At 43.2% G+C, this 22,392-nt stretch overlaps 1 protein-coding gene and 1 long non-coding RNA gene across 3 annotated transcripts; both read left to right on the forward strand.

Moving 5' to 3' along the window:
* The first annotated feature begins 567 nt into the window (after positions 1–567).
* LOC105028231 lies at positions 568–3,761 on the forward strand. The gene is made up of 3 exons (XR_829368.5): positions 568–677; positions 787–828; positions 2,981–3,761. It is a non-coding gene; the product is annotated as an uncharacterized LOC105028231 (long non-coding RNA).
* A 1,507-nt stretch (positions 3,762–5,268) lies between these two features.
* Positions 5,269–22,389, forward strand: si:ch211-154o6.3 (uncharacterized protein LOC563854 homolog). Of its 2 annotated transcripts, none has more exons than XM_010900816.5 (13): positions 5,269–5,580; positions 9,752–9,870; positions 10,637–10,881; positions 12,484–12,607; positions 14,364–14,485; positions 15,384–15,470; positions 15,657–15,746; positions 16,488–16,576; positions 18,164–18,383; positions 18,473–18,595; positions 18,939–19,104; positions 21,626–21,714; positions 21,934–22,389. In XM_010900816.5, the coding sequence occupies exons 1-13, from the start codon at positions 5,485–5,487 to the stop codon at positions 22,032–22,034; spliced, it is 1,671 nt and encodes a 556-aa protein (XP_010899118.1). In that variant the 5' UTR covers positions 5,269–5,484; the 3' UTR covers positions 22,035–22,389. The 2 variants fall into 2 exon arrangements, with proteins under 2 accessions (XP_010899118.1, XP_010899119.1); XM_010900817.5 differs by having other exon boundaries at positions 5,272–5,580; positions 21,626–21,705.
* The last annotated feature ends 3 nt before the right edge of the window (positions 22,390–22,392 follow it).

Raw genomic sequence — 22,392 nt, forward strand, 5'->3', positions numbered from 1 at the left:
TTTTAGCAAACACTCTTGACTAGAAACCTGACTGGGTGCATTGATTTTAAGATTAGCTAGGTTGGACAACTGTAACATCAGTGATGCAGGCAGGACGTAGGTGCAGATAGAACGGACGACTTAATAAGAGTGCTTGACTACAGAAACTTAAAATTGAATGAAAACAAAACAACATTAAAAAAAGAACGATATCCAAATAATGAGCGACAACACAAATGGGGGAAGAAGGCAATTCAATAAACAGTTATACGTGCACCAAATGAGAGAGACAGTGTCAGGAAATGTAGCAACCAAAACCCAGTGGGTAGCCTACATGTCATTCAATGATAGCTATCAATAAAGTGAGTGAATAATGAAAAATATATAGATTTGACTGTGTACAGGTATATATATAATAACACATCGTCTAGCGCCATTTTTTTCACAACATGAATTATGCCACAAATATTTTTTACCTATTCATACATATTTTTTACCTATTCATCTGCTAGTGCCTAAGAGATTTGCAAGACATCATGCTACACACCCTTTTCATACATCCCTCACTGACCCAGCCTCTTCGAATTGAAATAAACACAGAGGCGCCTTTTCTGTTCAGAGACCCAACCCTCTTCAACATGAACAGAGTTCTGATCTGTGCTGTATTCGCCCTGCTGGTGGTTTCTCTTGCGGCCGAGGTAAGAATTAACAGGGTTGTATCGCTATAGCTCTAGTCTACAACGAATTGCGTAATAATTAAATAACAACCTATTGTAAAATGTCTAAAATATATCTCTTGTCTTTCAGGGACTAACCGGTACGAATATAATAAATGGAACGACACCTAAGGTAATTGGATTTTTTAAAATTTTGAGCTAATCATTTAATTTGAGCTTAAAAGCACAGAGTGTATTGAGTTGGTGGTGAACTCAAAACAATTATGGGAAATTCCTTCTGGCTACACTGTCACACATACCTACATACCCTATAACGGTATATTGAGGGTCATTCTTGAATTGCAGTGGGATTTAGGTCTGGTATTTTGGGAACGTATTCTGTTATTTTTTTTCGATTTGATTATTCACATTTTTGGAACCTCTTGCCCTTTCAAAAGAAATGTGTTATTTGTAACTACAATTACGCATTTAACGGGGCGATATGTAGGATTTCTGATGTATACCTTTACAAAAATGCAAGCATAAATTACAACAAAACAACAGTAAATGTGTAAATTCAGACTCTCTGAAATATTCCCAATTAGAACTTTCTCACAGGTTCTTCTATAGTCACCACATGCTCGCTTGGCTACCTCTTCCGTGTTTTCGCGTCAACTTTTGGTATTACCTCAGCTCGCTAGGAACCTCGACGAAACAAATACAAAAAAAGTCCCAGGTACTATCCCAACTTTTGGCTGGTGCAAAAGCAAAAAAGACGAGCTGAGTCTAGCCGGTGCTGTGCAGTGAATAAGCCCCCAAAGTGGGTAGAGTCGAACCGGTACCATGTAGTTAAAAGCGCGTAGTGGTCTTGCTAAATGGCGTAGTGGTTAGAAACGTGGACCTACAACCGATAGGACCTCCGTTCGAATCTCGCCAAAGCAAATTGTGCATTAGGATTTGTTCCGGATTTACAAAAACTTCGGTAGCTACAACCTTCAGTAGCTGCGTGATAGTAAGCCTAAAATATATTGTGATTATTTATGGTGGATTTTCACAGTACACATTCGTGCATGCTTTCTGTGTCACCGTACATTCCCACTGCAAAATTTCGGATAGCCAACCCTATCATCTCAGAGTGCTTCGCTTGTAGCATACTTGTGGGCGAACTAACTTCATAACAGCAGGTAAACTGTGGGCATAGCAAAAATGTATGAAGGAACGTCAGCTTATTACAATGGTTAAAAAATTAATAATAACGTATTTTAATACGTTTTTACATGTTATATATCTCTACTCAATTCGTATGCCCCACTGATGAAATTCTTACAACCTGCAATGCTAGCTAGCAAACCAGCTTGCCATAATTTGGTAGCCACCAGTCCGCTAAAATTGACACCAAAAGCACCAACAACTATCTCGGCCACCTGTGTCCACCCTGCATTGTGTCTCTATAGGAAAATAGCGTGCAATCGTACGTCTCATGTAATCCCATCACTACTACTACTATAAACGTTTTCCATACATCTTTTTAAAAAGGACTGTAAAAGCAATTCTGTTTAAGTTATTTTAATTGTACGAGAGCCTTTCACAACCACCTACACAAAATCCCGTGATTGGTCAGTCTCCAGCGATAGGCGCGGGTGATTTGCGTAAAGTTTTATTTTTCTTAGTCTCTTACGGATCCCACGCATCGCCTCACAAGCCACTCCACGCTGTCATATCCCCAAACACGAATAGTGTGAACGTACCGTCAGGGTAGACAAAAACTTTGCTGGCTACAACCTTCAGTAACTTCAGTTATCGTCACCTATATTGAATGTTGATGTATCAATGTCATTCATGAATGAATGACGCCTTGAAATGGCCATGAAATAGCCTTTGCTGTGTAAAGTTCATATTCAGTATCGCTAGCAATTGCTTAATTCTTATTACCATTCCAAGTAGTAAGTTAAATACTAGTAAGCCTGTTACTGGCTAATAAGCTGTTAAAACGGCAAATGGCAAAAGCCATACATTCCACAGATGCTATTTGTGGTGGAGGTAAACTTAATAAGAAACGTTAATCAGCTGAACACAATGTTTAATGGTGTCTAGCGAAATATTAAAACTTGGCGTGATGTTAATGCATGACAAAATGATCTAATGTCGAGATGCTATACCGACAATGGGTATACGTATAGTACTGTGGTGTAGTGATTAAAGACGGCCACTCACTTGGGAGACCAATGAATCCAGGGCAACAAACAACATGTAACACTGAATTGCTGGCCGGCTGAGCTAGGCTTGCCTGGTTCCTTTTCTGGTTTCATTGACACAATAAAGTGAACTTCTCTCTTTTTTTCTAGGACTCGGGGTCTAGCTGTCTGCATGTTCCGTTTATCCTGCAGCTTGGGATGATGGTTGTACCTGCTCTTCTTCACACTCTTCTGTAGAATGTGCTGAGGTGGAGCAATGGTGGTTGCCACAACTCAACAACTGTCATGTTTCACCCTAACCGATTTAGCCTAGCCTGTAGACATGTACCTAATTTCAAACTCAATGAAGTACTTGAAACATCAACCAACAACTATTAAGACCAAAAAATAAAATCTAGCAATTTAAAATATTTTGAAATGCAAGTACAAATGAATTGTGAATGAATGCAAACAGCTTTTTTTTAATAATTAATCTATTGTAATGAAACTATGTTGTCTTTGGTTGCAGTTTTTTTTATGTCTTTGGTTTACTGTTGTAAATGTTTGACACAGTTGTTCTGTAGGCAGGAATTACTGGAGGCAGAAATTATGCATTTCTATTTGTCAACCAGTCAGTATAGATTCAAGCTTGCTACATTAATTGCTCGATAGACTACCATATTTGAACTTCGTTTGGGTCTTTGCAGTCCAAGAACAATGCACCCTAATTGTGTGCCCTGAGGGAACTTGCTAGCAACTTGTTAGTGTATAACGTTCCATTATCCAATTCCAGAAATAAGTTTGTCAACTGTGTGACTGTGTGTTAATGTAGCTAGACAACCAAGCAGCAATATAACCAAAGCAAAAATGTTGTAAATTGCTGTGCATAGTGTACTGTATGGCTAGTAAACATATTATCAAGTAATAAAATGTTTAAGGCAGTAGATGGATATAACTGGCAAGGTAAAATCTTGGTGAGACAGCTGGAAGAACTGTTCCTTCACTCAATACTTATGTTAAAGCAAGGAATTATAGCATATATTTATTCTGGGAAAAATATTGCATATTAAAAACTCTAAAATGATAATTGCAAGCACAAATAATAGTCATTTAGAAATGTGGATGTCAACCTTACCACTTTACCACATAGTTTTTTGGCGTAGTCTATGCCACTGAGGGCAATGGATAAAAAATGTGAGGTTTTGCCATCTACCATTTTACATTTTAATCCTTTAGTTGACAGATATTTATAAAATTGGCCATGTCAGTTGTTGAGTAAATCCCTGGTGTGAGACTACCTCATTGACTAAAACCCATTAAGGGAAGTAATAAAATGTGCAGATTTTGAAAACGGGAGATCAGGGCACCACATTTTTTCCCCATTTTGTTGCAACTCTAGCCCTCACTTCCCATAGGAGAGTCTTCAACCGTCTGACAGTGGGCAGCTTGTTCGGAAGCACCTGAAAGGCAGGAAGGTGCCATCTGCTGAAGGCGCCTTTCGGATTCCCTGCATATAGCAATGTTATGCAGCTGTACCATTCACTTTTAATCATTTTCTGCGGGTTTGAAGACAAAATGTGCATGATGTCTGGTCTGGAACAAATTGCTAAATATAGAAGAGGTGTTTTCCTCATCACAAAATAAAAGCTACTTAAAAGAATCAGACAGATTCCAGAACAAATCATAGATCAGCCCCCCTTAGAGAGGAATTAAAATGAATGTAATAAATGTTAACTCTACCATGCTGTCAAGTAAGCCTTGTAACACTGCTCCAGACTTTAAATACTGGGATAGCTGTAGAGTTGGTTGAGAACACATCACTTCTGCATTGTTTGCCAAAGTCTCTTCCTGCACCCTACCCTTAATTTACTAAAACGAAAAGTAAGTAAGTGGCAGAAGGGACTTTCTACGATATTGAAAAAACCCACAACTCAAACATTAACATGAGTTTTAAGTCTGACTCATTTGTGACAGCAGGCCTACCTAATATGGGATGTCTAGTCTACTTGTGTCTGTTAGCCTACACGTGAACTGTGAGAATGAGCTACATGTGCGGACTATGTAAAGATTCCCTGCCACCTCTCTCCTTCAGCCATTTCAAAACGAATTTATTTGCAACATATTGATGATAACATTTGTTGGTTGTTGTTGTTTGCTTTGGTTTGCAATACTAATACGTTTGTTCGTTCTTGAAACTAAAGTTAATATTACGCTGCCTTGGGAGTCAACTCCGCTCCCTTCCACTTGGTGTCACTGTAAACCAGCGCAATGACAGTATCCGGTCAGAAGACCAGAGAAGAAGCTGTCAAATATCCTGTGTATAAAACAGTTGCATTCATACTGCGCAAAATCACTGATCTACAAATCAACTGCATGTAGGTGTAATAGAGTGTACGACTCATTTTGAGATGAAGATTAGCAAAATTGCGTACAACGTCGCTCAAATCACCACAATCTGACGGGCTATCCACCATTGTTGTTATCGTGGATTAGACACGTAGATTTTTGCTGAGAACTCTACAGAGAGGGCAGGAGCAAACTAATAAAACACGGTAGAAAGACTAATGAAATGTTGCATTGCTTTCACAGTCAATGAAACATTGGTGACTCTATCTGGTATTGTTAAAAACAGCATAAAAGTAATAGTGTTAGTGCTTAGAATATAAGTTGTTTAGATGGGGGAGGTGAGAAAACTCCAGAAGAAACTGAGACAGATTGAGAATCTTGAGATAAGAATCTATCATTCCCTCACTCCAGAAGAAAAAGTTAAGGTACAGAATACGACTTACATTCTTAATGTACTCTAATTTTGGTATCAGCTGGGTCATCATTGTTACGTCGGCAAGCGGTTTGTTCTACGATTCGGATTCCCGAGAACGTTATTTCTCTTGCTATTAGATATGACTCTATACCTACATTTCATAGTAGCACCTTTATCAAACTGTCTCTTGTGTTACATTTGACATTATTAGCTGACGACGGTGAGTGAGTTCAGTCGCACATACTCTCAAATTATGTTGGCAGTGGCGTTTTTATATGTAAAGAAATTGTGGGGCACAAACCATCCATCCATCCATCTTCTTCCGCTTATCCGGGGCCGGGTCGCGGGGGCAGCAGTCTAAGCAGGGATGCCCAGACTTCCCTCTCCCCAGACACTTCCTCTAGCTCTTCCGGGGGGACACCGAGGCGTTCCCAGGCCAGCCGGGAGACATAGTCCCTCCAGCGTGTCCTAGGTCTTCCCCGGGGGCACAAACCATTTCAAAATATAGAATACATACCAGTAAACCTACAAAACACCCTCTTGCTACTGATGTGTTTATTTAACACATCAACAAACAGCTCCACAAAACACTTTTAATGTTGTAGTGCACATACTGGTGAGAGAGAGAGAAACCTTATTGTGTAATTGCTCTCCTCTCTCTCACACACATGTAAAATGACCACTGTCACATTTACAAACCTAAATTAGGAATGCAACCAAGCTCAGAACCAATGTGCTTACAGGACGCGAACAGCCATGAGCTCAACACCACTGAAGGCCACAACGAAGTGGAAAGACAACTTTTTAGGGATACAGTTCCATTCTATGACAACAACCTTAATAGATAAGCATGGACACACTGACACTTGTCACAATGTACATCAATCAACCCAACACAAAAAGATGACCAATGCACGGACCAGCACCACAAAGGCAGGATGATAAAATATGCTTTCACTCACCAAGCCTGAGGGCTCAAGGTGGCACGGCGGTTCTTCCTCTGGGGAAACTTTTAGATTACTTTGGGAATGAAGTCATGTAGCTGCTGAATCAGCTGGCTTTCGATGGACAACATGACCAATATGTTGAGTCGCGGCTGTCCTATGGTATTGCGAGTGAAGGTTTTTACCTCGGATGTCGTCATAGGTGCTGTTTTGATCATTTTCAGCAGAGTGACAGTCTCAGCAAAAGCTGAGCTTGGTTGTTCTCATGGATGGATCTTAACAGAGACAGGGCCGTATTACCAGTGTGAAGCTCAGTGTGGTGGTACAGAGTGGTCAGCTCAGAATTCAACTTTTCCTTGTTTCCTAGAAGCCATAGTTTCACTGCACAGTCAAGCTCAGATGTGGGGAATGACAGGACACATTTTGGGAAGAGCGAGCTGTCAACCAGCTTGGCAACGATCAGGTGGTCACTTTGTGAAAACCTCTGCTCCACCTGGGAGATGACTGTGTCGCATGCCTCCTTCATCACCAGCGTTGTGTTGGTTACTCATCGGCCTGGCTCGTCTGTTCCATCGTGAAACGGTGGCAGCCCATTCATCAGTTTGCTTCCGCATATTCTGGACATTCTCCTTGAACTTCTGGCATAAGGAAGAAAATAAATTCCAGCAGCTGCAGAAAAGCTTGGTCCCTGAGTTTTTTTGACAGGCCATATGCCTCACTTATGGTGGCCTCATCCCATCCTGGTTGTGTGCGTACGTCCTCCAGACACAGGAGCAGCGCAGCGCGGTTTTCCCAAACTGCATTGACATTTCTACTTCGTACAGCGGGTGGCCTTGGAATCCATCTCTGTGTTGCCTCAGCAAGTGTCGCAACACGATTTGGAGCGCCAGAGAAAAAGGTGGCAAAATCCGTTAAATCCACAAAAAACACCTTCAGGATGCCCATCCTTGCTGAACAAAGTTGCTGCAAGGTCAGGTTCAGCTGGTCAGCATAGCAGTGAACAAACTGGGCATGTGGGTATGTCTCTTTCATTAGCGTCTGTACCCCTCGGACGTTTCCACTCATTACAGCCGCACCATCATAAGTCTGAGCGATCAGCTTTTCTCCCAGCTTCAGTGGTTGATTTACAGGAGACATCAGTTGTCTCATCTTCCTGTATGGCAACAAATTATGTCTCGTCCACTTGCTTGGCTATATCCTCCCTGTACACTTCATACATAGTCTAACAGTTCATTTTGTACAGTCCTAGATGTCCCTTTGAAGCTGAGCGTCATAGTGCCTCTGAAGCCTCAAATCGCCCTCACACATCTCAAAAAGTCTCAAAAATGCATTTGAATATTCCAGGATTCAGGGAGTCCACCGACTCTTCGTGCCCCCGCAGTGGGTTTCACATTTTCCACACAGTTTAATACGTTATGATTCGACTGAGAACGTACCTGTTTTCCTCCACCTGTTTGTTAGGCTGCTCAATGGAGCGCCTGTATGCACTGTCAACTTGGGCTGTGACATTTACCCTTCCAAGTAAGCCCAATTTCACAGCATTGTCCAGATGACTCCCGCTGCTCTCATGTTTTGCAATCCTCTCAGAAAGATGTTTCAAATCTTTGTAACCCATCCTTGACCAAGTACCATCACCAAATAGCAGACACGGAAATCAGAAAAGTGCCTTCTTTTGTCTGCTAACCGTTAGCCACTTTATCTTCAAAAACTACTCCACTTTAACCCGCGGATACTTTTACCAGCAGTTTGAGTGATGACAATATCCCGTGGCTGATGGGCACCAAGTCGCTTTACTTCAAGTTTCTCCTCCAAATTAAGGGTTTCAAACCGGTGCTCAAGTATGAAATCCATTTTATTAATTTTCTCAAGTTATCTGGCGTTTGTGAAGCAAACAAGCTAGCTAAGACAATCTACCCTCCTCACTCTTCTTGCCAACTAATGTTGGGGCCAGACAGACAGCCAATCAGGTCTGAAATACGAAATGACACTGTAGTGGGGCTACCGGCTGTCAGCCCCACTTCTACCGGCTGTCAGCCCCACTTGGCATCAAATTCGTGTGATCTACATTGATCACACTAACATTCTGAGCATGCATATTCATTTTTTCACACATACAATGTACATTGCATTGTGTGGGAGGGGCTAGCCCCACATTCACGCTTAGCCTATGGCCTACTACTGCGAACTTGAATCTGCAGAACGCATTCTAAAGCAGCAAGGCAGGGACCAATGAACATTAAATAATAACCTAACACAAATTATATGTAATTTAGGAAGATGCTATATTCATAGATAATAAATTATAGGAAGTAATCTTTGAGAAATAAAATTACATAATGTTGTTGCAGTTCTTTGTTGACAACAGGTGGGGCATAGCCCCACCTGCCCCTAATGACCAGTCGCCCCTGGATGTAGGATAAATCACATCTTGACTGCAGCAACCAGGGGCGTCGGACCGGGGAAAAGGGTTTACTATGTAAATATAGGGCCATAACGTGTAGAGGGGCCCTCGAAAATGTTTGAATCTTGAATAAAGTGGGGAGGAGCCATCAGAGACCGCCTATGTACAGCGCACATAATTTTGTGCTACACCCCTGGCAGTAGCTCATTATATTTTGCAATTTTTAAAATGCATTTTACATCTACACTTGTCAGGGCAAATAGTTGTAGCCTGCTTGGTTATGTCAAATATAAGCCAACTTGCAGAGTGTTAGGTGTGCTGTCCATTTATATATATGATATATCATATATATTAATAAATATATTAATATATTATACTCTGTACTAAAATATCAATTTCCACTAAAGACTCAAATTACCCCCTCTGATGTATGATTCGTTGTCTGTGGGGCTGTGGGCTTAGAAAACAAGTCTAAATGACTTTGTGGAAGTGTTCATTATTAAGCATTATATAAAATATTACTGTTGGTTTATTGTTTTGGATATGCACATAAATAGTAGTTAACAAAATATAACAGATATCTACAGTGGTGATCTTGTCAACTTTTTGAGGTGAATGCATAGGGCAGCTAACAGTTCAATGACAGATGGACGTCTTTGTGGCTGCTCACATTCGAGCTGCTGAAGGAGTGAAGATCAGAAGACGGGGAGCCATGTTAGACAATTGAGATGCACCCAGGGAGATGTCTACGGTCACACATGTTTACTACTAACTGAAGATATGTTCAAACATATCTAACCCAACACCACCTCCTCTTCCTTTCCCCCCACCTTCAGATCTCCAGGAAGGCGGAGCTCCGCACCAGATTGGCTGAACTGCTGCTGCAGCTTTCTGGCCCCCAGCAAACTCCGGGGATTGTGGGAGAAGGAAAACAGGAGAAGATGAAAAGACAAGTGTAAGTAGTGAGAGAGAGACGAAAAGGGTGTGAGGAAGAGAGAAAGGAGGGAGAGATAGAGAGAGGGCGGTAGTCATTCCTCTTCAGAAGCTTCAGCTCTCACTTTGAAGCCTTTGATTTGGTTCGAATCTAGTCGACAGAGGTCAACTATGTTCAGTCAGTCATGCTTTCAAGGCATCCTATCGTATCGGAGAAGTCGGGAACAGTCATGTAGGCATCACTGAGGGATTCCTTCCACAGAGTCACGACTGTGAAGACTACCTCAGGGCCATAGAATATCAAGGAAATTCAGTGGGGGTATTAATGTATAACAAAGTTAAGGAAAAATAGGATAAAGGTATATAGATGACGAGAGCGATAGCCTAATCTGTTGTTTATCACATTCAACAGCATCTTGGTTGTTGTTTTTGCCAGCCAACAAACATTAAGGGAATGATGCACTGGGGGTACTCATTTGTCACAAAGTACAAGGAAAATAGGATAAAGATGAGATGAGGATAGCGATAGCCTAATCTGTTGTTTATCTCACACACAACAGACTCAATGTCTTTTTGTTCACTGCACAAACAAATGCGTATGTATGCACTTTGAGATTACGCTTGTAAAGGGCTATATAAATATAATCTATTATTAACGTTATTTCGAAGCTTGATTGTGTGTCTCTTAACTGCGTCAGTGCCCATTGTGTCATTCAGAATGTGGCTGTACTGTCAAGTCATCCTCTCTTTGATGTGTTGTCTGTTTTGGTTTGACTGCCTGTGCACAGTGAAGCCAGCTCTGAGGCACTTCCCTCACACAGTCCTTCTGCTACCAAGATTCCCAGAATTCCCAAGGGGGAGACACAGCGGGCAGGTCAACAGGAGAAGACAGTCAGTCAGAAAGAGGCTTTGACGAGGAAAGAGATCGGCAGAATGAAGGGAATGGAGAGACAAAGGGAGACAGGATCGGGGGTAATGCAGTCAGAGCCTGTGCCAGCCGGGATGAACACAAGCCTTGTGGAGGACCAGGAAGGTGGGGTTATCTTCACAACTGTGGGTTCTTTTAGTGTGTTCAATTATGTCTATATGTTGGTCTCTCATATACATTCACAACGCTAGTCTCTTCCAAAATAATCTGCTTGAGCAGGGCTAAAGACAAGTTGCTAATCTCAATTGCATAATGAGTAGATGTTTGGGATTATTTGTAGGTCATTACATTTACATTCCTTTTAAGTCCTTTGGCTAACGCTGTTATCCAGAGCGACTTAGACACATTATGGATTTCATGCATTTATAGCATTACAACAAATTATCAGCGATTTTGCACAGTCCAGTCTAATTGAAGTTTTCAGTAATTTAGCCGACACTCTAATGCATAGCAATTTACATCATTGATGTCATCGTACATACAGTAGGAAGAATGGTCACCAGGGAAGGAAGGGAGCAATGAGCCAATTAGAAGCAGAGGATGATAAGGGTGCTATGATGATATGAGGGCCTGTTCCCTGGGCAGTGAACCGTTTTTCTGGCCTGCAGGCCAGGCTGCGTTTAATTCAGGAACCATCATAACAAAACATTTTACAGCCTGAAATGAGGATCTCTTATTGGACTAGTTTAGATACTATCTCTACATTTATCTCAAGTCCCATGGGTGTATTCCTTCCACCCCAAAAAAAATGTAGGTGTGAAATATGTTGTCAGGAAGAACAAAACAGGAAGTGAGTTTTTATGATTTGTCCAGAAGAAACTCTTGTTCAACAAAACTCGTAGCTAAAATGTTTTGTTTGGAGGAAAGAATGCACCCATGATTTGTCTGTACTGTTTGTTTCTTAGAAACAGAGTTTTCTGCATGCCCTAGAGCTGACTAACATTTATGCAGTATTTATTGATCCACCAAGGTTAGGAAGATTTTGAATCAACCAACCAGTTTCTAATATGTCTGGAGAGAGACCAGTGTCAGTGTTCTCAATCGGCTTAAAAATGGTATTTCACTATTAAGAATAACAAAAATATTATTTTTTCACAAATTTTGGTGATGTCCAATTCGTTATTATGGCCCTGCTTAATCACAGCAACTTTCCGTGGACTCAGGTCAGTGTCAAGATATGTGCCTTCTGAAGCACATTTGATGCCATTGAGGTTCTTTTCATGGTGCTCGCTCATCCATGCATTCCAGACCAGAATCCTGAGACGGCAAAACTTATTTATTTGTAGATTTCTGAACATTGTTTCTTCAATATATTTTTTTTATGATTTTCCATGCTACGGTCAAAATACCCCTCATTTCCTTTCCCTTGATGTAAGAGCTTTTACTTGGAAATGTTGTCCTTCTTTAAAAGTCTGAAATGTGATTGGATTATAATCAACCAATTACTGTTCATCAAGGGAGTGGGCTCTTAATCACCACATTAGCCAATCACAGCAATGTAGAAATATGTTAAATGTGTTTCCCAATGCCCACACATTCATCCTTTCAAGTGCCAAAGAATGCTCAGGAAAATAAATGATAAAAAAATAATTTTAATTAAAAACACTGTGATTTATTATACATTGCTTTGATGATTTTAATATTAAATTACAAAGACTCCAGTGAAGCTCTAATGGTTTTTATGATGGGTCCTTTTCTTTTCTCCAGATGCCGAGTTTTCATCTCTCAAAGCCTCTTGGGAGAAAGCTAAGTTTCGTTTGAGGTTGCTAGAGGGTCACAGTGACATCATAACCTGTGTGGTTGCCGTTGACAACCTGGTGATCTCTGGCAGGTGAGTCATTCTCAGATTTAAAAATAAATCTCATAACTGTGAATAATTCTAATAATTTCTCTTTCACTCTGTCATACATACATCATACATCTTTAACTCAGACAGTTTTACCACACAGTGTTGTTTAAATATGCTACACCAGAAACCAATTCCCCCCTCATTATTTCAATTCAAATGTAGAAAATAAACGCACACCTCAGACATCAACAATCAAACCTTCAGGCTGGGTGCACACTGACCGCATCAATGCGTTGCCCTACAGTACATCTTACATAGTCATCGCAATCTATGTGCCACATCACAACAGTAATAAATCATGCAGCGTGGAAAGTTACATTCTGTATGTGATAAGACCGATGTTCACTCTGATCTTCATGCTAAAAAAGCTGTATGGAAATGGGTTGTGGCAAAAGGAGTCAGTTGCCAGATGTTTCAGCTTTCTGAACTTCTGTCTCATAGTAGGTAAATGATAAATGTTCGCTGATCTAGCCGGCATAATGCAACATTTCCCTCTTCTAATATACCCCGAATTCCACGAAAATGGCCCTCACAAATATTGAAAATATACAATTTTCATAACTGTCCAGACGTGGAATAAAAATTACTTTGATTTTCTACTTTTCAGTTAAATGTAGTGTACCTGTTTCTGTCCCTTAAACACATTTGAAAGCTACCCATCAGCATCATCTATGTTTGTTGATGTAGTTTCTTTACTGGTACCGCACGGTGTCAGCGTCCACAATGGACTGGAATCAGTAGCCCCCCAAATGGTGGACGCAAGTAGCACGGCTAGCGTAGCCGTTCTGACTGATTTCTTAAATGCCTGACGCAGACGGCTGTAATGTAGCAGGCCCGTTAGCAGTGTTTACCTTTCCCTCACCTCACTTCCTCTCTCCTGTTGTCTGTGGCCTTTGGAAAAAGGTTGAAGTTAGTCGAGTGGAGGATGGAAGGAGAGTGAAGGTCTGAGGAAATACGCTTGTATGAAATGAGACAGTCTTTTTCTATCTGTCTCACTCGCTTAATCAATTAAATTACATTTAAAGGGCTTTATTAGCATGGGGGACATAGTTTATACTGTACGTTGCCAGAGCAAGTGGAAAATACGGAGCATCCATAAGAATAATGAATAGCAGAAATCTGAAATGCAAAATGAACATTGCGGTCAGACATAAACGTTTGAAAAGGATCAAGACATTTCAAATGTTATTATCCGTGTACAGTAAAGTAACAATGTGTATTGTTCCCTATCCCTCACTCTCTCCCCTCTCCTTCCCTGTCCCTGTCTCCCCCTCTCACTCCCCCCCTGTGCACGGGAAACATTTGTTTATCTGCAGGTGGAAAATGACAAAGGTATCATAAGTAACGACAGTGAAGCTCTTTCCTCTGGGATCCCCAGACGTTTCCCAATGTTGTTGTAGCCCTGAACAGGAACACCTGGTTCACTAATCAAGGGCTTGATGATTAGCTGACAACTGTAATCAGGTGCGCCGCCTCTGGAGCAGATCACATACGTGGAATGGCTGGGGGTCCCTGAGGAGAGAGTTGCACACCTCTGTTCTAAACAATACACACACTTTCCAGAAGGATTAAGGCATTTGGAGGGGTGGGGGGTACTTTGATATTGTGTGTTCTTAATGGTGGAGGGTGGCGGTTTGGCTGAAATTAGTGTGTGTCATTCTTGTAAGACAAAGTAGAAAGCTTTGCTCTCACACCGATGTTCTGTTCCCCCCCACCCCCCATCCCCCCACACACACAGTCGAGACACGACAATAAAGGTGTGGCTTGTTCCTACGGCAACAGAGCAGCGGAATTTGGGGGGTCACACTGGCGGGGTCACCTGTCTGGCTGCCCCTCCACCTGAATACTGCAGAAGACTGGGTACAGACACACACACACACTCATTTCCATCCTTATTGTCATTCAAGCATGGTGGTTTTCAGGGAGTGTAATTATGGTATTAGTTGATCGGGTCAATGGTTGGAGGGAACTCCCAGGAGCAGATGCTCAGTATATCTTTGGTAAAGACTGAAGAAGGGATTGTTCCACAACTTGAACTTCCCTGGCCTTTCTGTCTCTCCTCCCACACACCCTCTCTCCTCGGGTCGTTACAGCAATTCAACAAGCTTCACATGAATCCCACTCTTAATGTTTCATTTCTTAATCGATAAACACATGCATACTGACTATGGACTGTACAAGGATAGAACACATGCATACTGACTATGGACTGTACAAGGATAGAACACATGCATACTGACTATGGACTGTACAAGGATAGAACACATGCATACTGACTATGGACTGTACAAGGATAGAACACATGCATACTGACTATGGACTGTACAAGGATAGAACACATGCATACTGACTATGGACTGTACAAGGATAGAACACATGCATACTGACTATGGACTGTACAAGGATAGAACACATGCATACTGACTATGGACTGTACAAGGATAGAACACATGCATACTGACTATGGACTGTACAAGGATAGAACACATGCATACTGACTATGGACTGTACAAGGATAGAACACATGCATACTGACTATGGACCGTACAAGGATAGAACACATGCATACTGACTATGGACTGTACAAGGATAGAACACATGCATACTGACTATGGACTGTACAAGGATAGAACACGCATTGTGTTCCCCCCTCTGATTATCTCTTCTCTGCGCCTCCTGTTTCTCTCCATCTCTGTTTCTCTCTCCCTCCCTCTCCTGTACTCACACTCCCCTCTCTCCTCTCTTTCCTTCCCTCTAGCCTGTGATTTGTCTTTGGGAGAGAAGGAGAGGTTCATTCTGAGTGGCTCAACAGACTGCTGCGTGAGGATCTGGGCCTTAAGCACTGGTGAGTTGACAACACACACAACCACTTCCGTACGAGCACACACTTAAATCGATTCAGACACACACGTGCACATACACACACATCGTCTGAGCCCTACAGCATTGTGTCTCTCGCTCTGTGTGTACGTGTTTGCCTCTGAGTGTTGTGGACCATTCCATTAGTATTCCTCTCTCTCTCACCACCCAGGACAGTGTGTAAAGTCCATATACACCTTTAACGCCGTGACTGCTCTCTGCTTTGTGCCTGAAGGCCATGGCTACATCATCATCGGATCAGGTCTGCCTGTGTGGATGTGTGTGTGATCCAGGTCTATGTGTTCATGTTGAGACAAAAACAGTAAAACCTGGCAGCTGAAAATTGGATTTTCGGCTTGTTGGTTACGTTGGTAAAACTTGCAATTGGGCCTTACGTTAGAATTGAGGTTATTTTTAGTTTTAGACATTGCCGGTTAGTTAGGCTTTAAGGTTAAGTGGAAGCTAGGTTAAGTTTAGGCATGACGGCTGTGTTATTGAGGTTAGGGTTAGGGTTAGAGGACAGGGAACATGGATTTCTGGGTTTCTGGTCTCCTGAAGGATAGAAAAACATGTGTGCGCGCATGTTTGTGCAGGCGCGTGTGTGTGCGCGCATGTTTGTGCAGGCACGTGTGTGTGCGCTTGCAGTCGTGTGTTTTCTTTTTGTGTGTGTGCGCGCGTGCACTCGTACATTATGATGTGTGTTTTCTTACTGTGTGTGTGCGTGTGTGTGAGCAGAAAGTAGTGTAGTCTGTCAGACTGATAGAAGCAGACAGGTGAGGAAGCTCAGGCGCAGGTGTATTTTTGAGAGCCATCAGTGGTGTCAGAACTAGTTAACCTCTCTGTCTGTCTGTCTCTCCGACTGTCTGTCTTTCTCTCTGTCTCTCTCTCTTTCTGTCTCTCTCTCTTTCTGTCTCTCTCTCTTTCTGTCTCTCTCTTTCTGTCTCTCTCCATCTCTCTCTCTGTCTCTCTCTCTCTCTGTCTCTCTCTCTGTCTCTTTCTGCAGATGGGGGTAAAGTTCAGGCCTGGAGCTGGCAAACCATGGAAAACTGTCAATCCATCAATGCCCATGACGAGGCCATAACATCCATACAGGTGGCCGTGATAATCAGGAGCCAATAGTGTTCCACGTTGTACCGTCGTACTATGCCATCGGTTGGCCACCAGCTACCGTGCCTCCCTTGTGCCTCCCTTGCCCCTCCCTTGCCCCTCCTTTTCCCCTCCCTTGTGCCTCCCTTGCCCCTCCCTTGCCCCTCCCTTGCCCCTCCCTTGCCCCTCCCTTGTGCCTCCCTTGTGCCTCCCTTGTGCCTCCCTTGCCCCTCCCTTGCCCCTCCCTTGCCCCTCCCTTGTGCCTCCCTTGTGCCTCCCTTGTGCCTCCCTTGTGCCTCCCTTGCCCCTCCCTTGTGCCTCCCTTGTGCCTCCCTTGTGCCTCCCTTGCCCTGGCTATTTATAGATTTATATTTATAGAATGATTTCATGTATTTATTTGGGTTTTTCATTCAGAAATTGTGTTTGACCAAAATAATTAAGACAGATTGTTTCGCTATGAATTTCACAACCGATTAATTAAAATAGGTCAATAAAACCGTTCCCAAAGGCACATTCATGCAAATTATTGACAAAACGCTTTGCAATTTATATCAAACCTTCTTTTTGCGTTATAATTAATTTTTATTCAAGAGTTTCATGTGGGTAGATAGCATGTTCAATTTGTGTCTGTGGTAGAATATTCCCTTCATTGATAGGTATTTCATCACTGTTCCGTGTGGACCAGTCGGAAGAGCTTTGCCAAGGGAGGGTTGTGGTTTCTGTACCGGGGGCCGGTATGAAAGCTCCATACATCAGTACCCAGTCGACCACTGTCAGTTGTTGTTAATAAGAGCCTCACTGACATTTTCAAAAGTTCAACTCATTATCAAACGTTTTTAACAAATGATGTGTCCAGTCCACACTTTTTGACCCTAAACGTCAAATGTCAAATAAATATGATTTATCTTCCCGTTTCTTCTAGCCTAGTCAACTCGTTTGTTGATGTCATGCCAAACAAATTAGCCCAGGCCGAAACAGTCTGGCAACCAGGCAAAAAAAAACTGCCTGAGGATCCCATATCCGACTTGTTCTGCTTATACGCTACACACTTGTAAGCAGTGTGGAAATGAATTATTTACCAAAATAAATGATTAAAAACATATATAGATTTGTAGATTTTAAATAGAACCAACAGAGATCTGAGGCATTTCCAACCCTTTGACTCCCAGCAGTGCTCTCCTCTTCGGTTTTTCCATTTTCGAATAAAAACAGAAATGACGTTACGAGGTGTATAAATGATCTAGCAATGGCCTGGACGTGTTTGGCTGAAAGACTTTGCAAGGTTTCCCCGGGGGTGTAAGCTGTTCAGATACATTACACTCATGAAGAACTACGTTCCTAACACATTTAAACCAAAGCTGTGAACGCATCATTTCCTCTTTCTTTGTTCATTAATCATGCAAAGCAATGGCATAGCGCATACACACTACACACACGCACAACACAAACACATGTACATGCAAGCACTCACACACACACAAAACACTGATACATCAACCACACAGCACACAAACACACCTTGTATTCAAGCATGTAATCAGTTGCTGCATTCAGTCTCCATGACAACTGCCCCCCTCTTTTTTCTCTCCACAGTCCCAGGGTCCCCTGGTGTTCAGCGGCTCGGCGGAGGGCGGTTTGTCTGTGTGGGAGGGGCTTTGCTCGGACCGGCAACCTCTGCGACTGTTGCATCGCTGGGACGCCGAGGTAACGGGCTGCAGAGGCCAGGGGGCTCGGCTGACCCTCAGTCCCCGCGGCGACCGGGTCTTTGTGGCCTATGGCAGAGCCAGCGTAAGGATCATCAACTGGAGGACGGGTGAGCTGCGCGTGTCTGTTTGTGTACTCTGACAGCTTCATACCGTGCTAAACTTCGTGATCTGATCCTTTTCTGTCCAATCACCGCAGGGACTGTGTCCAGGCTAGCCAATCACAGCAGCGTCGCCGGCCTAACCGATTGTGTACATCAGATTGGGGGTCTGCTGATTGGCTCTTGCTACGATCTGGCCAATGGGGAAAGCTCGCTGAACCGTGAGTGAAGCTAACACACTGCTCCCTGAAAGTAATGATACTGTCAGTAACATAGACCTGCTTTGTTCGCAGAATGCCTTTTTCACTAGGTCCGTTGGTTCTTCTGTCCATTCCTCTTCTGTCCATTCCTCTTCTCTCCATTCCTCTTCTCTCCATTCCTCTTCTCTCCATTCCTCTTCTCTCCATTCCTCTTCTCTCCATTCCTCATCTCTCCATTCCTCATCTCTCCATTCCTCATCTCTCCATTCCTCTTTTCTCCATTCCTCTTTTCTCCATTCCTCTTTTCTCCATTCCTCTTTTCTCCATTCCTCTTTTCTCCATTCCTCTTCTCTCCATTCCTCAGTGTTCTCCCTCCCGCAGTGCAGGTACTTGGCCTCACTGACCTGCATGGATGCTCCCAGAATTCTTTGCTTTGCGGCTTGGCTTACGGGCAGCGGGGGTCACCGCTGGGTCACAGGGGGGCGTGACCTAATGGTGTGGGAACAGCTCCCCAGTTCCGGGAAGCAGAGGTAGGGTCATCACCTTTCTGCCAGCGCTCCTCTATGTCATTGAATATTAATCAGAGGGAGGGTCAACACCTTTCTGCCAACCCTCCTCTATGTCATTGAATATTAATCAGAGGGAGGGTCAACACCTTTCTGCCAGCGCTCCTCTATGTCATTGAATATTAATCTGAGGGAGGGTCAACACCTTTCTGCCAGTGCTCCTCTATGTCATTGAATATTAATCTGAGGGAGGGTCAACACCTTTCTGCCAGCCCTCCTCTATGTCATTGAATATTAATCTGAGGGAGGGTCAACACCTTTCTGCCAGCCCTCCTCTATGTCATTGAATATTAATCTGGGTCCTCGTTTATTAAAGATGTGTGTGTACAAAAAAAGACAATAAACCTCGGATGCACAGCTTTGTGCGTGAAGGTTTTAATTCTGACAGGAACGGGTATGTCACCTTTCTATCCCACTTCTTTCCCCAACTTCCGTCACATCCAGTTGTACTTATAGCTCACCTCCCAAGTTTTCTTAGGCATCCGCTCCAAGACGGTGCTCGTCCAACCAGAAAGTCACATGAGTCTCGGCGTGACGCATACTCAGTTAGCTTTTCATCTGCCCAAGCCACCTGAGGGAGTCGCTAGAGCGTAAGGAGATCAGTAAATCCCTGCCGACAATGCCTCTACTATGTAGACCAAATCATAATTATTTGCCATGTCTGGCTTTTTCTGCCATGGTTGCTTTGTTCCTGCTACAATTGGCCTACAGCAAATATTACCATGAATCCGTAGCTCCTTCAGCCAAACATTATCCAGTAAACAGATGGGGAGCATGCCTATTTGACAATAGAAAGGTTTCACTATTGCAGTGCGATGGTAGCATAACATCATATCCTATTTACTCTTAGTTTGTTCCAAGGCAGGAGGTAAAACACAATTATCTACCAATAAACTAAATACTGAGCAAGAGTTAGACTTAAAAAGACGTGTGTGGGCTCATTTGCTACAAACGGCAATGTAACAGGATTCCCAGGCAATGTTTGGCAATCATTTTGTGTGGCCTAAGGTGGTCGAGCGGTCTGTACCGTTGTCTCGTTGCACATGGACGGCTGCAGCTTGGCTTTGATATTGATCTATAAATGTGTTTTTTAACGTATACTTACAAATGGATAAAAACATATTTAAAAAAAGGATTTGACCAATCGCTTTTTTTTTTGGAATACTTCTACATTTTTTGCCCGCAACGCAAGAGGAAGTATATTCATTCTGTGAGCTGGGTGGGTCCATGGAAGGGTGGGGTTAGGGTTGGGTCTGGGCTGCTGTCTCTGCTGCACATGTACTGTTGTAGTGAAGGGTGGGTCCATGGAAGGGTGGGGTTAGGGTTGGGTCTGGGCTGCTGTCTCTGCTGCACATGTACTGTTGTAGTGAAGGGTGGGTCCATGGAAGGGTGGGGTTAGGGTTGGGTCTGGGCTGCTGTCTCTGCTGCACATGTACTGTTGTAGTGAAGGGTGGGTCCATGGAAGGGTGGGGTTAGGGTTGGGTCTGGGCTGCTGTCTCTGCTGCACATGTACTGTTGTAGTGAAGGGTGGGTCCATGGAAGGGTGGGGTTAGGGTGGGGTCTGGGCTGCTGTCTCTGCTGCACATGTACTGTTGTAGTGAAGGGTGGGTCCATGGAAGGGTGGGGTTAGGGTTGGGTCTGGGCTGCTGTCTCTGCTGCACATGTACTGTTGTAGTGAAGGGTGGGTCCTGACCTTTGACCATGGTATCTAACACTGCATACTATGACTGAACATATGTCATGTAAAGTTGCTCTTTCTTTTAGAAATGGGACTGTGTCAGAGTTCTAACATTACCGAATCATAATGCAAGTGAGCTCTTCACTATTCAACTGAAAATGGGAATGAATGGAATTCTCAAGGCTGGGGTCATAAAGCTTTAAATGCGGCAAAATTGAGTATGACTCTGATTTATCAATGGAAACATGCATACAAGTGTGTGTGACAGTTTGATAAATCCCAATCTGAACATCTCCAGACGCGGCAGAATAGAGTGAGAAACGAGGCCCGGTTGATAAATGACGACCCAGTTGACTCGATGATTTGCATTGAAAGTGCTGATCGGCTGTAACATAACCCTGTCCTCAGACCTCAAATGCACCCTACACTAAATCAATGTCAGTTCACAGGGATTTTCTTTTGATTTGTTGGTCAAACCGAGTGGATTTCTGATTTGTTTTTATATTACTTTGAGCATATAGGAGTTTAAAATAACATGGAAGAGTAGCACTGGGAGGCAGTCACGGGTTTCTAAGGACCGCTGGGAATAAACCTTCCTGCTTTGTGGTGTTTTTTTTATCCTTTTTTATGGATGTAATGTCTTCCCAGGCTACTCAAGCTCTACTTTTAATAACCAAGTACATTAAATCCAATGTGTGTTGAGGGACTGGGTTCTTTACACATGGACCACCCCAGGCCACAGTTTAAAGAATGAACATGCAATAATGATACAACAAAGCCTGCGATTTAATGGTGATGTCGTCACAGGGGTGATGTCACGGCGAAGCGAGACAGCCGATTGGACGCCACCCTGACGGAGACCGAGTGGGAGGACGAGGACAGCGATGGTGAGCAATGTGAGGGAGGGCATAAACACAAACAAACAAACAGTATAATCACAGAGGGCCAGCTTCTTTGGACGAGCTGTGGTTTTGATTTGTGTACTGGTACGGAAATTCTAGCTTTTATAGAGACATCTCGCTTTGCATTTATAATGCGTTCATTCATAATCTATATCAAACTCATTTATAATTAATCTCATGTTCCATTATCCATCCACTACCACATTACTGTAGATTACGATGATGATGACGAGGGCGGTGACGAAGAAGACCACACGTCCCAAAATGCAGCAGAGTCGAGCTTGTCATCCTGGCTCCGCTGTTCTCTCCAGTGACTGCCGGTCTCACGCCACCCGCTGCAACCTAGCCGAAATGCCTCACCTAACAGCCTGGAGAGCAAAAAAGGCGAGAGAGAGAGAGAGAGAGAGAGAGAGAGAGCGGCGGAGAAGAACTGGAGGAGGAGAGAGAGCGAGAGAGAAAGAGAGAGATCGGCGGGGAAGAACTGGAGGAGGAGAGAGAGCGAGAGAGAGCGAGAAAGAGAGAGTGAAGTGTGACAGATTGAGTGGTGGCGGTGGAGAGGGAGCGTAAGGAGAACGGACATGTTAGTGAGTGAGAGAGGCAGATTGTCACTCTGCACACTATGTAAATGTTGTTGTTTTCCTTTACGCAATAAAGCTGCCATACTCTGACCTT

The sequence above is a fragment of the Esox lucius genome, chromosome 20 (genome assembly GCF_011004845.1).
Source record: "Esox lucius isolate fEsoLuc1 chromosome 20, fEsoLuc1.pri, whole genome shotgun sequence".
NCBI lineage: Eukaryota > Metazoa > Chordata > Actinopteri > Esociformes > Esocidae > Esox > Esox lucius.

What these genes read in the sequence shown, in the direction of transcription:
- si:ch211-154o6.3 (XM_010900816.5), top strand. Translation starts at nt 5,485, where the DNA reads ATGGGGGAGGTGAGAAAACTCCAGAAGAAACTGAGACAGATTGAGAAT. An exon ending in TGGGGAAAGCTCGCTGAACC is followed by an intron (nt 18,596 to 18,938) that starts GTGAGTGAAGCT and finishes TCCATTCCTCAG; the next exon opens with TGTTCTCCCTCCCGCAGTGC. An exon ending in GGACAGCGATGGTGAGCAAT is followed by an intron (nt 21,715 to 21,933) that starts GTGAGGGAGGGC and finishes ACATTACTGTAG; the next exon opens with ATTACGATGATGATGACGAG.